General features: G+C 33.1%; 1 protein-coding gene across 1 annotated transcript; it reads right to left on the reverse strand.

Annotated features, from left to right (window-relative positions):
• Window positions 1–224: 224 nt before the first annotated feature.
• On the reverse strand, window positions 225–4,677 carry LOC128237741 (pyrokinin-1 receptor-like). Its single transcript, XM_052953324.1, has 4 exons — window positions 4,362–4,677; window positions 1,621–2,130; window positions 1,121–1,252; window positions 225–850 (listed from the first exon to the last, which is right to left on the reverse strand). Exons 1-4 carry the CDS (start codon window positions 4,675–4,677, stop codon window positions 225–227), a joined length of 1,584 nt encoding a protein of 527 aa, XP_052809284.1.
• Between the last annotated feature and the right edge of the window lie 11,349 nt (window positions 4,678–16,026).

The raw sequence follows: 16,026 nt of genomic DNA on the forward strand, positions 1-16,026 counted from the left end.
ATAAATTTAATCAAGATAAATTATTTAAAACAAAATTGAAGCCACGTGTAAAATTGCAACGTAAGAGGTATAGCTATAAAGATGTTACTTTTCTTTCAGATGACTCATTTCCGTTGACGACGTCACATATGGTATAACTATTGCAGAAAGATTCATTAAAGCATTTGGACTTAGCTTTTAATATATATTTTTTAAATTGTCAACGCGTTATCTGAAATTTGAATTCACAAATACGATGATCTTTTATTGTTTGTAATTCGTCCCGATGCTGCGATTAGTCTTGAATTCAGCATTGTATTACTGCCACAACTACAGCTGGATAGAGACTTCAGTTCTATAACTGAATCCGACTCAAGATCCGCAAAGCTGACAAGGCTGCTGTTTGTTGAATTCTGGTATCTGAGCCCAGCTGCTCGAGGCGCAAAACCATTAATTTGAACAGCATTTGTAGGACTTAATTGGCATCTCTCATTGTCAACACTGTATAGTGAGCCGTTGAGTTTTCCTGTTGAGCCATTTTGATAAAAGCACCTTGTCGGAGATAACCTATTGTGAAGATTGAGGTAATGCGAATCCCTGTAAACATCCGGTTTTAGAAAGCTACTATTGAGCTTACTACCTGGGATGTCAACGTACGACAATCTTGCAATGACGTTCGGATGTTGTCTTGTCGCGTGAGCGTTCGTTTTGTCTGAGCAATACACGGACTTTGTTTTCCCATTAACCTCCAGCAGTTCCTCTGACGAATAACAGCAACGACATAAAGTCCTTTTGAAGGCAAGACGGAACTTCTTTGACATTGAATTGTAGAGGATAGGATTTATTGTGGAATTACAGAAATACAGCACTCCTGAAAATAGAAAAATGGGGGTTAACTTCATTTAATGCTAATAAAGTTCCTACAGTATTTAGCACACTGGTTTTATCATGCTACGGCGGCGTTTATATCACATTTTATGATTGTTTTATTTGATGTGAACCTCATTAATTGATTGGTTATTATATTGGGACACAAACTTCATTCTTCATTATTTCCCATATACACATGTAGATGGTATAATGCTCATTTAGGTATTATCTGTTTGCAGTTGTTTTATGAGACGAAATAGTATTTACAAACCAGACACATAGAAAAGATCGCTCTGGAATCGTATCAGGGCCGGTGTCCAATTCTCGGGAGGCATGTATGACGTCATCAAGCGTTGAGCATGAAAGGGAGCCCATTGGACAAAAAAGGCAACAACAACAGCAACTGCAAAAATAGACGATCATTTTATTCAAGGATTTATTATCTATATATAGAATATTAACCAAAGCTTTAAATGTAGATGTTTAATGCTATTTCATGTTTGTCTTTAAATTGTCCTACAAACCAATAAAGCAAAGTCTAAACAAACCGTTAAAAAGCTATAAGAAAACCTTCCTATTTTGTGGTTAAACCTTTTAAGTCTTTTTTTTTCAAAAGGATATTCCAAGGACTTAATATTTTTTGTTCCTAACAAAGATTTTGACAAGGCTTTTTGTTACCAGACAGTTTTTCTATAGACACTGATAAAAAAGACGCGTAGAAAGAAATCAGTGTGTTCACATCAGTGAGTTGTTTACGTTTAACTTCCTTACCAAGCATTCGAACCACGGCCCTCCTTGCCCTTGTCTTTGATTTATGTTTGGAGTCGAGTTGTGAACGCCTTAACTGCAATCCAATGAATGCGTACATGATGATTATCACTGCCATTGGAAACACGAAAAAGAGGAATGTAGATATCTGGAACATGTAAGACATGCCTCTCTGCCATTCAAAGGGAATATTACATTGTAATGAGTCCGGAATGGCCGTTCCGTTTATGACTATGTATGGAAAAACCCGGGTGAAAATCGGGTAGGGTAATGCGAACAAGCAAGAAATAATCCATATTGAGAACACTGTTTTCATCGCCCGTGATAAATTTGAAAGAGTTTGAGTTTTTATTGGATGACAAATTGCTACGTAGCGTTCAATCGTAAACGCTGTTATTGTCAAAACTGAAGCATATGACGTCATTTCAGCGAGGAAGGATTTAAATACACACAAAGATTCACCAAATATCCATGGATACGCTTCCCAAATTCCATATACTTCCGTTGGAAGACCTGAAAAAGAGACAGACCATGAAAACACGAGTCATTTTAAGCAAATGCAAGACACGTGAACAAATATTCCTTTATATAGTCGAACCTAGCTATGTCGAACCCTGTTCTATTGATGTTCTGGTTATGTTGAACTTGTTTTGAATTTTAGGTTTAGTTAATTATATACTTTTTGTTCGCTGCATCGAATATTTCTCCGATGTCCCAACGACTATGAGATAGCGAGTAAATAAACATAGTTAGAGTGAATATCAACAGTTTATTAAAGATTTCATCAGAAAATGCAATTCATATGTATTTTCTGAAAAAAAGACGAAACTGCAGCTGACAACTTCTTTGTTTACAGATAATTTGCAGTAATTGATTAAATGATTAACATTTTAGAAATATTATAATATTATAATATTATATATTATCAAACCTTGCGGCGCAAAAGATCAACAGATACTTGTTATTCGACCTTGGAATAATTGGATAAAATCTTCGTTATCATGATGTGTCTTATTAATAAAGTGAAGCTAAAACTGATGACTTAAGTGTTGATAATCATACATCATGTATGTAGAATATGATAGAATATGATAGAGAACAAGGTTCTTGATTAAAAACCTTAATTGAGATCTTGCCTTCACATGACACATTCAGCTCTTTGCTCAATGATAAAAGTTTTAAATCAATTGTAATGTGACTGAGAAAAAATGTGGATTCATCTTATAAACAGAGAATATACATAAGTCGTCATTTAAAACATAGTTTATAAGACACCTTTTCTGTCTGAAACGAACCTTGACTAATTTGATAAATTTCGAACGAAATGACCATGATTGCTACGGTTTCTTTTTATATAAAATGAATACTAATTTCAGGATTCATGACGTTAAGTTCATTAAAGATCCTACCACGCGTGTACAGTTTAAACGCTATTAGTTCATGACGTAACATCAAAAGTTATAACACTAATTATAAATCAGAACACAGAACATCAAACAACGCCAAACCATATTACCGTATGCCTCTGATTACATCCCAAATTGAAACATGAATACAAATGAAACATTTGCCGGGTTACAATTAATATTGCAAATCCCTTCCGATTTTTCTTGCAATAATTGAAGTCTTCTGGTAATTTCAATTTGTTCAGGGTAAACTTTCTAATCATATTTAGCAAAGAAAAAAGGTTTCGACTTTGCCTAATCCTGTTTTTATAGCAAATTGGAATAAATAGTTCGATATATTTCGAAATCTCGATTCAATTTATATCAGCCAGAATCCGACGGACAAAACAAAGTAAATTCTGTCTTAACCTTAAAGATGCACACTTACTCCCAAACAATATTTACCACAATTAATAATTTTGTTTCAATGTTCAAACAAAAGATGAATAAATGTCGAAAACAATGGTTCTTATGAAGGAAACCGAGTTTAATTTGAAAGAAATTAGCTTAAGACGCGGTACTTCTACCTTATGAGACTATAGTAGACAACAGTAAATCTTTAAGCATTCACCAATCATTTAATATTTTTGCGCTTTCTGCTATTAATACACGGTAAAAGTCTTGTCATCAGTAATTAATATTTTTCATTAATGTATTATTTAGTGAGTACTTAAATGTTTATCAGACACAATGGATATTTGATATACATGTGTATGTATTGATTTTGAATAAGAGTGTCACTTTAAATGGACTATAGTAATAGCTTTTACGAAGAGTGATGTTCTAGTCTGATATACGTGCAAAAAATCCGTCTCTTTTTAATTCATAGGTATTATTTGCCTAGAAATTATATTCGTTGCAGTATGAAGAGCACATGACTTGTTGACATGCAAAATGGTAGACCGGTCAACACACTCTCTCTCACAAAATAATATCAAACTATTACTTATGTTCGACACAAAATGTGTTTGTTAATTCTGATGTTGGATTTCAATAAATATTTGTGTGGTCCCAACGAAGAGCTCTATATTTGCGGGATTTTAATCACGGGGATACATTAATTTGATTCGTAATGCAATTACTCAATTTCTCAATTTATTCCACAATCCAAATATCGTCTATGAGATATATATATATTTATAAATTTATTATTTTTTATATTTTTTTTTTAAATTATATGTTTGTGTCATTACTTTCAGAATTTCTCCGAAATATTCATATTGTGTAGCTAAAGGCTGCATTATTTATAACAGACCTCGTATATTTATAAAGTATTTTATTTTACTCAAAATATCTTACCAAATATGAGTGTTAGCATATCCGACACGGCCAGACTAAAGAGGTAGTAGTTAGTCGCTGTATGCATGTAGTTGTTCCGGGCGATCACAATGCATGTGCATACATTCCCTGATATACCTGTAAAGAATATTAGCACGTACACGAACGTGAGAAACCCCACGGACACCATATCTCTTCTTCTTTCTCCCATGTAGGCCTCGAGATATTGTTCAATAATGATGCCATCTTGACTTTGGAGGGACTGATTTTGAGCGCTTACGTTGCTGGATAATTGTAAAGATAGATTCATATGAGGCACGAATCGTAGCGGTTCCATGGTATGTAATTTTCTCGTTAAAATGTAAAATTGTAGGTAATTGAGTATCCTAAGTAATTTAACAAGTTGTCAAATTCCGCAGATTAGCACATACATATTACATTACAAAATCCCTTGCAATTGTTCTTTCTCCGTGACAAAATAATTTATACAACTTTCTCATCTCTAATAAAGCATCTTAACTAATGTTCTTGATATAGGATCATTAACAATCACAGCCGGTCTTAGACTATTCCTCTACGTTATTCGCAAGTAACAGACAGGAAACAAACGTAGCGTAAAATACTGATAGAAATCAATATATTATTAATATTATCTTCCATTAGTTTTGCTTCGTTACACTGAAACGTCTGAATGATGACACGTTGCGGTAACCACACCGACAAATTAATTCTAAATTCTCATAAATCCGTAAGAGACGAAGCCGAACGTCCCGTTATTCCTTTACAAAACCTCTAATTAAATTGCTTCTTTTGCTTTATTAGGCAAGCCTTTATAATTGCCACGGTAGTCTCCTCGCGAACTCAATCTGTTACTCTGTCACTCGCTAGCGTCAGGTTCTCTTCTGTAGCAGCCAATATCCGCTAACAGGCGTCTTTCAGACACGCACACCAATGACGTTCTATATCGCTTTTTCATGCCAATTCTTTTCGATATCATGGAAATCAAATGCAAATACCAACAGTATTTCCTTTTTTGCCAATTCTTGATGAATAACACGAAAATAGTAAAATCATATTGGACATGTTGCGAGATACGATAAATCTTAACTAATTAAAATCATTAACCTGACTTCAAAAATTACTTTTAAGGTGTTCCATGGCTTCGATAGTATATTCATATACAATAGCACCCTGAATTGATTACAGAGAATGTTGCAGATTCCAAGACAACAGGAAATTGTTTTCATATGTTCCATTTTTTTGTCAGGCTACTTCTGAAATTTCATCACGACCCTCTAACTTATTGATTTAATATTTTATCAGTGACGTACAGCCCAACGTGCCAAGTTCTAATTTTGATTAAGGAATTCTTAATTACGTGTGGTTAAGCATTTTCCACGTATTTAATGGAACATGTTTGTTGTTAAATTAAAATTCATATTCGCCATCAGTGCCGTATTGTAACCCTAGCACGCGCCTGTCTGTAACCTGTTATGCCTGTCAAGGCGTCCGTGCGTGCGCAAGTCATTAGACAAGTATCTGTTTCATTTCAATTGATCAGATTGTTTGTAGCTTTGCTCTGGGTTTCCGATTACAGTAAATAAATGTAAATTTCGGATGTCTGGCGACCTTATATTAAATTGGAATTATTCGAAAAGGGTATATGAGTACAACATGACTATGCGAAAATGCCAGGTTTTAAGGCCTTTGAAGATTAAAAAGTAGGCATTTTACGTTCGATTTTAGGCAATTTAATACAAACCCTTTATTTTCTGACATTTATTTGACATTTATAAAATCAGTTTGCAATAACCATTCAAATGGGGCAAACATATTTGGCTAACCAAGCATCACAATGTAACATTACGTTTTTTTGTATAACACAACATAAGCTTTTCTGTACATCGTATATCTAAATATATATCAATATATTTGCTTAGAATTCTGAATGTCACAAATGGTTCATGTATATATCTTTGTAATATATTTGAATAATTATACAAGTAATTGTTGTGCATTTGTTGATTTTTATTGTTGTTATGGACCTTTGAAGCTTCTATTGTATTATCAATAAACATAACTTAGACAGATAACTAGTGTTGTGGAGATGATCGATTATAATCGACAATTGATCGGAAAGGCCTACGTCGGCGACAATCGATAGTGAATTTTGAACAATCGAGTATAGAAACAAGGAACGTAACCGCTACTTATTTTCTTTTTCTGGACACTGCTAGTTAGTGTTGAAGTGTTTCTATATTAAGTTATCTAGTCATATTCTAATCAATTCAGTAAGCCTTTACAATACATTATGATATATTTTCTTTGTTATTTACCTGCTAAAGGGGTGGTCCTCTACTTCTCATGTTTGTGGTTTAAAAGTGATTTTTAAAACATGTTACCGTTTACTTCTTATCATGTAAGAATTTAATTTTCTCAGTTTTCTGAAATAAAATGTTCTTGTTAGACATATTGAATATCCAGCTGCTTGTTGTACTTGTTACAGACTGATTATTTAAAAGAAATTGATATCTTTCTTTGTGTTCATTTTACACATGTTTACAATACTAAATGTAAGACAGAAATTAGAGCCTGTGGTCTTATGTTATGTTATAGTAACTTGTAATCACTAAAAGATAGTCGCGTTCTGAATGAGTAATGTAAGTTATACAAAGAAAGGTACAAACAATATTGTACGGGAACATTGGTGCTTAAAACTGGTGCATGTACTGTGTCTGTATGCCTTAATATGATGACCAAATATAATAAAATAATGATTAAATCGATTATTAATTGATCATTCATCGGTTTCATTAACCGATTATCGATAGTAATTTTTCTGTCCGGTTCCCAACACCACCGATAACATTAAACAAATATCGCACTAAATAATGAACAATTTAACGGATGACTTTTTACTCTTTTGAATATCATTGATGTTTGAAAAGGAATCTATTTTTCAATATATTGCCGTCTTTTATGAGCTTATTTAATTTTGTGAATACAGTCAAGTCGTGATACTTTATTAATGTATTAATCCTAAATGCAATGTAGCATTTGGCTATTCAATAAAATAATGTTAGACTTATAATAAAAGTTACGACATTGAAAAAGTTAAATTCGGGACATAGCATAGAAGTCTCCCCAAATCCCTCCTCTTAATCTGTAAGTGACTTCTTCAATAATATTTCCCATGTTGAGTAAAACGCTTTCGTCATTTTAAACTTTTATAAAACCACACAAACATAACAATCTTCTAGATCAATTCAGTTATACAGAACTTATATTACATTACTATTTACAGTAACATCTTTTTTCAAAGCAAATGGTTATCCTTGCGTTTTTATCAGGTATAAGCTACCTTATATCTGAGCATTACCGCGGCTGCTAGTGATGTTGATTCAAACGTGTAACAATTGCCGGGACATGTTCTATCAACACTTTGCAGTACGGCACCGACTGGGAATGTCATTTACATCAGTTCCTTCTGTTGCAAAATTGCCGGGACATGTGTACACTATTTTCAATTGTGGCATCGACTGAATATGTCTTAAACATCCGTTTATTATGTTGCTAAGCGTTCACACTGTCATCCCTTGCGAGGAGGTTATCCTCCTCCCATCAACCATTGTCTGACTCATAATATTGCATTCAGTCGTACTAAAACTAGACTCTTTTATTTTATGTGAGGGCTTTACCAATTTTGGCCATTATTGGAATCAAAGAGGTCGATTTAATACTTTTAAATGCATATTTAATGTAACTGTGTTGTACCCACAACTTTAGTGATTGACAATAAATACTCGCGCTGAGTTGCTCCTGTATGAATTCACTTACTCGGCTTACATGTTCAAAACCAGTCAATAATTACAGTAATTTCTGCTGAAAACATAACTCTCAAAATCCCAAAACAGTACATCCAATAATGTATTAGTTTTAATTGGCATAATTGCAAGTATTGCAAGTTGTAGTTAAAATGTAATGAAATGGATTTAGCTGGATTCTGAATAAAAAAGGATAAAAAGAAATTGAACCCAATTTCTCAAACAAATCTAAAATCATTTTTAAATTTTATACAATTGCTGTAATATCGTTTGTGTCGAACATAAATAGTATTTTGGTGTGATATTGTAAGATAAGAAGCCATGGTAGATGAAAAATGAATGTTACTAGAAAGTACGTAAACAAAAACTTTCAAGACAATGATAAAACGCAAGATGACACTTCAGAAATTCAGTCATAAACAAGCACCACTTTTTCGTACTAGATTTTACGGATTTGCCAATTTGTATTCCTCTTTAAAACAGATGAATGACTGATTCGATTGCAGCGTTTTGACCGGTCTTTTATTTTGCTTGTAAACAACGCAAACGCCCTTGATACTGCAACGTTACCAATTCATTAACTAGACAAGGATCGCTTGCATTTTGATCAGACTAGAGCTCTTTGTTACGGATATTACATAGTCCATTTGAGGATAAGTCAGAAATAGATAGTTGCAAATGAATAACGTTTTTGCAATTTTGGCGGCTGTTTGAGGGCAAGACGGAGATTTGCAAGAAATATTCACAGGTCAATTGATGTAACATTGAGTTTGGCTCCTATAGTAGATTGAATTATTTGATTGAAGAGCATGTCCTTTGAGAAATGATGCCACATTGCTAATCGTAATAAACATGTTTGGGCGTAACTTAAAACGAATGAAAAGCAGACGGTTGTCGTTTGGCAAAATATTAACGGATGTTTATGCTTATACGAGGTGCAGACAAAAAGTTCTCCCACTGATTGTATATTGCAAAATGTTGACGTCCGAAGCTATTTATTATAGTATTCAACCATCAATATGGATAACATTGACTTATTCACGATATCCAAATTGTTCCCACTGCTATTAACGCTAGATATGCATTATTTAGCGCTGTTTTATCGTGTAAGTTTACATGGTGTCACAACAATGTCATCGTTTAATATTAATAAATTGTTTGAACCAAAGGAAGAAATCGCTTGAGTAGAAACGGGGACGTCATCAAGCGAACAAAGCACCGAATATAGCAGCGGACAGAGTAACGAACAGTCATGAAATACTGTGTAAGAGCGAGTTACATGATACCACAGAAAGATGGATTAAGTCTTTGATTGCCACAAGCAGGACTGTCCTGACGACAAGACGGATAATGGCATTATCGGCAAAGTGCAGTACGTCACTTTCGCTTTCAGGTCGGCGGTGCGTAGGTACAAAAAGAGTAGTGCGCAGATATGTTTAACAAGTGGGAAGATCAACACAGAAACTGTCTTGAGCTTCAAGGGCAATCCTTTAAAAGACATTGCATATCATACATGCGCCCACGCGGACATAGTTTCATGAGTAAACGTTTACAGTACATTACAGCCGTACAAAGTGACTCGTTGTTAATGTACAGAAGTTGAGAATTTCTATTAGATGAGCCTTAAGCTTCAGTGGATATTACCAATGTTATTTTATTTTCATTTTGTGACTTCTCCTTTACAGTAATTAAACCAGTTTCTGTAATATAAACAACCTTGAGGTATATTGTATGAAAATACGACATACATAAGATACAATGATTGAACCGACAAGGTTTATTGGATTCTTTAAGGGTTCATTAAGAGTTTGCCTTTTTGTTCGTTTGTGACACGTTTCCTTTAAGGCATTTTTAAACACAATGGTATTGAAATAAGATGATTGTACATATTATTCATGTTATATATACTGTTTTTCTGAATAGCATTACTGTAACGGAGTGCGTACTTACAAATTGTAAGACAAACATAATCGTTAGAAAAATATCACCATCATCGGACATATTCTGATTAAACCGATTGTTTGACAAAGCAAATCCATTTGCATTTATTGATAACGCCTAGCAAATAGCGGTATATCGGGTAACTTTTTTATTACTTCATTTACTATTAGACTTGCAAAGACTGTAATCATGTGATTGAGGCTTGGTGGGAACGGGTATTAATACGGTTTGCCGCCTGAACATACACAGGCTAGTAAATTTATGCGTTGTCAAAAGACGGATAAATGTTTGTCAATGAATACGCTCTGGTTAAACAAACTGGATCCAGCCCATTTGGCATCTTTGTGGTCTATGAATTGCGGGGCGAAAAAAGGGAAACATAATCGATCTGAAGGTAGATTAAGGTAATTTGGTGTTTAGAAGAGCAATAAGTCGACGCATTAAAGGAAAACAAAGTTTTAAACACGAAACGTCTGATTAAAGTCATTTTGTCTTGACTGCGGGCATACATTTGACATAAGTTTTTTGTTGTTTTTTTCTCGTTGGCAGTAACCACCTGCAAAAGCAACATTTGTGTTCTCGTTGGCAGTATCCACTTGCAAAAGAAACATTTGTTTGATCCGTTTACGCCCTTTTCCATTTTGTCAGGATGTATTGTTTTATGTTGACATTGATGACAAGACGAAACCAACACAAAGTATATATTTGTCGTCTTTTCCATCTAGAAATGTTTCACCTGAAAATGACATCATTTAGTAAATTTATTTTGTGACTTGTTCTGGTCGTTCGAGACGTTCATTCCCTGGAAAAACCTTTGCACAATAAACACCACAATAAATCACTCAAAGTTGTCAATATGTAAGAAAAAAATACCAAATTGGCATTTTTCCGGCTGAGAAGTAAACAGATCATGTATTTGTTGTTTCTTCGCATAAACACACGCGCACTGAATGGAAATTAATCCCGCGTCCAGTTGTCTTGTTCCATGAATTGTTTTTGTTGCCTTGTGATCCTACAATCTTCTTTAAAATTGTATGGAAAGGTTTGATATGTAGGGAAAGAAAATGTTCAATATCATAAGCTTTTTGAGATTCTATTTTTGAAAGCGGTCATTTAACATCTGATTTCAAAACAAAATAAAAGAAGACAATAAATGAAAACATAGATTGTTTTTATTTATTTTAAATCATAACCAATCAGTGAGGAAAAACCTTTTTTATTATACTGAAATTATATCATGGGGTTAGCAAGGATTTACATTGATATTTGTCAACGGCCATACGCTGTAACTTAAGCGAGACGTTTTTTTGTTTGTTTTTTTAATGTAAATAATATGCTGTTTTCTAATGTGCTGTTTTCAAATACGCACATGGTTCACGTATTTTGAATAATAAAGTAATTGGTTAATACAACTTCGAAGCTTTTGTTGAATATTCAATACACAGAACGGAAACCAATGACGCTTATAAAAAATAATTCATCGAATAATAAGTAATTTGCCCTGAGTTATTTATACCCGTATGAATTGCGGTAATGTTTGAAGTAGTTTAATTTTCTCCTCTGAATAATATAACACACTTAATGTTTTTCATGGCCTAACTAAATTCTGTGAATACATTCAAGTTCTAATACTTTATATATCAATTAATCTCAAACGCATTGTACCTTTTTCTTATTCCATAAAATGCAGTAACACTGACAATTCAAATAACGCCATCGAAAATGTTAAATAAAGAACATAAAAATATCTCGTAAATCCTCCTCTAAACGTGTAATTGTCTTTGTCAATAATATTTCCAGTGTTGAGGTAAGTTTTCCAATTATTTCACCTTTAATAAAACCTCATAAATGTTACAATTTTCTTATCAAATTTGTTGTATAGAAACACCGCTTGAACATGAAAATTTGCACGTACACCATTTTTCAAGTAAATGGATATCTACTCTATATCTAAGCATTATACTTAGATATTGCGTTATGTTTTGGGGATGCAAGTGATGCACTAACAACAACAAAATGCCGAGTCAAGTTCAATCAATATCTTACGATGTGACACCCTCTTGCCAAAATTGCTAACGCCTTTTGCTGAGCTTTCACACTGTCATCGCTTTCGTGGAGGTTTTCCTGTTGCCATCAACCATTTTTGAATTATTAATATTGCATTGAGTCATACAAACAAAAAGGCTATTGTTTTAATTAAAGGGGTCAAATGAATGCTTTTAAATAAATATGCTTGATTGAAAGAGAAAAAAAGCCTTCTTCGAAATACTACAGGCAATAATAAAAAGTATTAACCCATAATTAATGTATTTTTATCTCGTGACCTCTCCAGATGCCATCGTTTTTAAAACTTTCGTTTATTACAATGTGCTGATTTGATTTTTTAATGAGAAAACAATACATTCTCTAAACTACCGTGAGTTATCGTTTACGTAAAGTACGATATAAATTTGATCCAATGATTGAACCGGCACTCCTTATGGGATTAATTAATAGTTCGTTCAGGATGTTTCCTCTTCATTACGTAGTGTATGGCAGCTGAACTACCACTGTAACTGTAGAAATAAATTGTAGTGGGTGTAACTCAAAGTTTGCGTGATAGTCAACAAGATAATTACATTGTCCTCTTATATTTTCTTCATGAACTACTTTCACTTGATTCATATGGAGCCAAGTGCACTCCACCCTCACTTCCTTCCCACTAAAAATAATACATCAAATAAAATCATAATTTATATTCATATGAACATTTGACAGTATGGTAAGGAATTTATACAAACTTTACACTGAAATGCTAATTTTAGACTGAAATAGCCAAATCGTTCAAGGGAGTTGACCCATTCCCCCTTTATATGTTTAGAGCCCATTTCAGAGAAGGAAACCCTTGTCCAAAATGTGCGACCATAAAGTGCGCACACGTGGTTTTCGTCACCCGCGCCTAGTTTTATATCTAGTTCGTTTGAACTTACTTGTTTGAAATCACTTTTTTATTCTAATAAATAAAACTTATCCGAAAAATATCTGAGGCTAGTTTTCTATTTCTCTTCTCTACTTTAAAGGTGGACTGAAGGATATTTAAATAAAATGATGACCTTTTTTAAAACATTTCCAAATGCATTGATAATGACACTCGGTAATTGTACTTCATAGAATACAAACACATTGTGTCTCCAAAATAACAATAATGAAATAGCGGGCTTACATAAAGAACTCCGACGAAACATTTATATAACAAAGTATATGCAATGCACATTTTACAACTTGCTACTGATGCTATAATCGTGAATATTAATAGCACCAATATCAGACATATTATGTTTAAACTAGTGTTGGACAAACCACATTGCCGACATTCGAATCGCTTAGCGATTAGCGATATATCTTCTATACAACTTATATTCATATGTTTCTTAAAATCATTTGCTGACAGGCCACTACTGGAATTTCACCACGGCCCTCTTACATATTGATTAATTTAGTGTATAAGTGACGTGCAGCTTATCATGCCAAAATCTAATTTTGATTTAGGAATTCTTAATTACGTGTGGTAAAGCATTTTTCAGTTATGTAATGGAATATGTTTGCTGTTAAATTAAAATTAACACTCGCCATCAGTGCCGTATTGAAACTCTAGCACGCGTCTGTCTGAAGCCAGTTATCATACCTGTCAACGAGTTCCTGCGTATGCAAGTCATTAGACAAGTGTCTGTTTCATTTCGATTTATCTGATTGTCTGTAGCTTTACTTAGGGTTTCCAATTTACATAAATGTAAACTTCGGATGTCTGGCGACCTTATATTAAATTGGAATTATTCGAAAAGGGTATTTGAGTAAAACAAGACTATGCGAAAATGCCAGGTTTTAAGGCCTTTGAAGATTAAAAATTAGGCATTTTTACGTTCGATTTTAGGTAATAAACAACAAACTCTTTATTTTCTGACATTTATATGACATTTATGAAATCAGTTTGCAATAACCATTCAAATGGGGCCAAAATATATGGCTAACCAAGCATCACAATGTAACTCGCGAATAAAACATTTATGCTTAGTCTTGTTTTATAGCTGTATCAATATATTTGCTGAGAATTCTGAATGTCAAAAATGGTTTATGTTTTTATTTTGTAATATATATGAACAATTATACAAGTAATTGTTGTGCATTTGTTGATTTTTATTGTTGTTATGGACCTTCGAAGCTTCTATTGTATTATCAATAAACATAACTTAGACAGATAACTAGTGTTGTGCCGACGATCGATTATAATCGACAATTGATCGGAAAGGCCTAAGTCGGCGACAATCGATAGTGAATTTTGAACAATCGAGTATAGAAACAAGGAACGTAACCGCTACTTATTTTCTTTTTCTGGTCAATGCCAGTTAATGTTGAAGTGTTTCTATATCAAGTTATCTAGTCATATTCTTATCAATTCAGTAAGCCTTTACAATACCTTATTACATATTTTCTTTATTATTTAACTGCTAAAGGAGTGGTCCTCTACTTCTCATGTTTGTGGTTTAAAAGTGATTCTTAAAACATGGTACCGATTACTTCTTATCATGTAAGAATTTAATTTTCTCAGTTTTCTGAAATAAAATGTTCTTGTTAGACATATAAAATATCCAGCTACCTGTTGTACTTGTTACTGACTGATTATTTAAAAGAAATAATATTGATATATTTCTTTGTGTTCATTTTACACATATTTACAATACTAAATGTAAGACAAAAATTAGAGCCTGTGGTTCCAAGCCGTGGAGCCGTTCCAATTCTTGATAAACATACCTTTTATATATACAAGAAACATAGAAGAACAGCAGTTTCTTGTATGTGATTTTGTGTTCTATGTCTTTGGCGTTTGCCCAGTGCCACTAAACCGGGTTTATGTTTAAACTTTTTGCTACTGAGCTTGTTTCTGTAGCTATTTGCATAAATATTTATGTTATGTAAAGGTAACTTGTAATCACTAAAAGATAGTCGCGTTCTGAATAAATAATGTAATCTATACAAAGAAATCTACAAACAATATTGTAAGGGAACACTGGTGCTTAAAACTGTGGCATGTACTGTATCTGTAATACTAAATCTGCAATATCACAGATTTACCGTTTTTCTAGCTTTTTTATTTTTTGTCCTGGAATTACCAATTTTTTTGCGTAAATATCTGCAAACCAGTGATGAAAGACTGTTGACAAAAGATCAGATCACAGATTTTCATATTTCCATTCCAAATTTAATGTTTTATGGCTTTAACCGTTACTAACGGTTTAAGAAAAATGTATACAACATTAATTTTGGAGAGGATATATGAAAGTATGAGATCTGATCTTTTGTCTCCAGTATTTTACCGGTTTTCAGATATTTACGCAAAATACTGCTTGTTCCAAGATAAAAAAAGTTGTCAAAACGTTCAATCTGTGAGAGTGCAGCTTTAATATGATGACCAAATATAATTAAATAATGATTAAATCGATTAATAATTGATCATTCATCGGTTTCATAAACCGATTATCGATAGTATTTTTTCTGTCCGATTCCCAACACCAACGATAACATTAAACACATATCGCACTAAACAATGAATAATTTAACGGATGACTTTTTACTCTTTTGAATATCATTGATGTTTGAAAAAGGAATTTATTTTTCAATATATTACCGTCTTTTATGAGCTTATTTAATTTTGTGAATACAGTCAAGTCGTAATACTTTATGAATGTATTAATCCCAAATGCAATGTAGCATTTGGCTATTCAATAAAATGATGTTACAAGTAACGACATTGAAAAGGATAAATTTTGGACATAGCATAGAAGTCTCCCCAAATCCTTAATCTGTAAGTGTCTTTTTCAATAATATTTCACATGTTGAGTAAAATGCTTCCGTCATTTTAAACTTTTATAAAACCGCACAAACAT

This window comes from Mya arenaria, chromosome 6 (assembly GCF_026914265.1).
Source record: "Mya arenaria isolate MELC-2E11 chromosome 6, ASM2691426v1".
In the NCBI taxonomy this organism is placed as follows: domain Eukaryota; kingdom Metazoa; phylum Mollusca; class Bivalvia; order Myida; family Myidae; genus Mya; species Mya arenaria.

Excerpts from the sequence above, each read along its gene's own strand:
- LOC128237741 (XM_052953324.1), bottom strand. The coding sequence starts at position 4,677 with ATGGAACCGCTACGATTCGTGCCTCATATGAATCTATCTTTACAATTA. Across the intron at positions 1,253-1,620 it reads GGCCGTGGTTCGAATGCTTG|TTGCTGTTGTTGTTGCCTTT; the intron begins GTAAGGAAGTTA and ends CTATTTTTGCAG. Across the intron at positions 851-1,120 it reads CGATCTTTTCTATGTGTCTG|GAGTGCTGTATTTCTGTAAT; the intron begins GTTTGTAAATAC and ends TTCTATTTTCAG.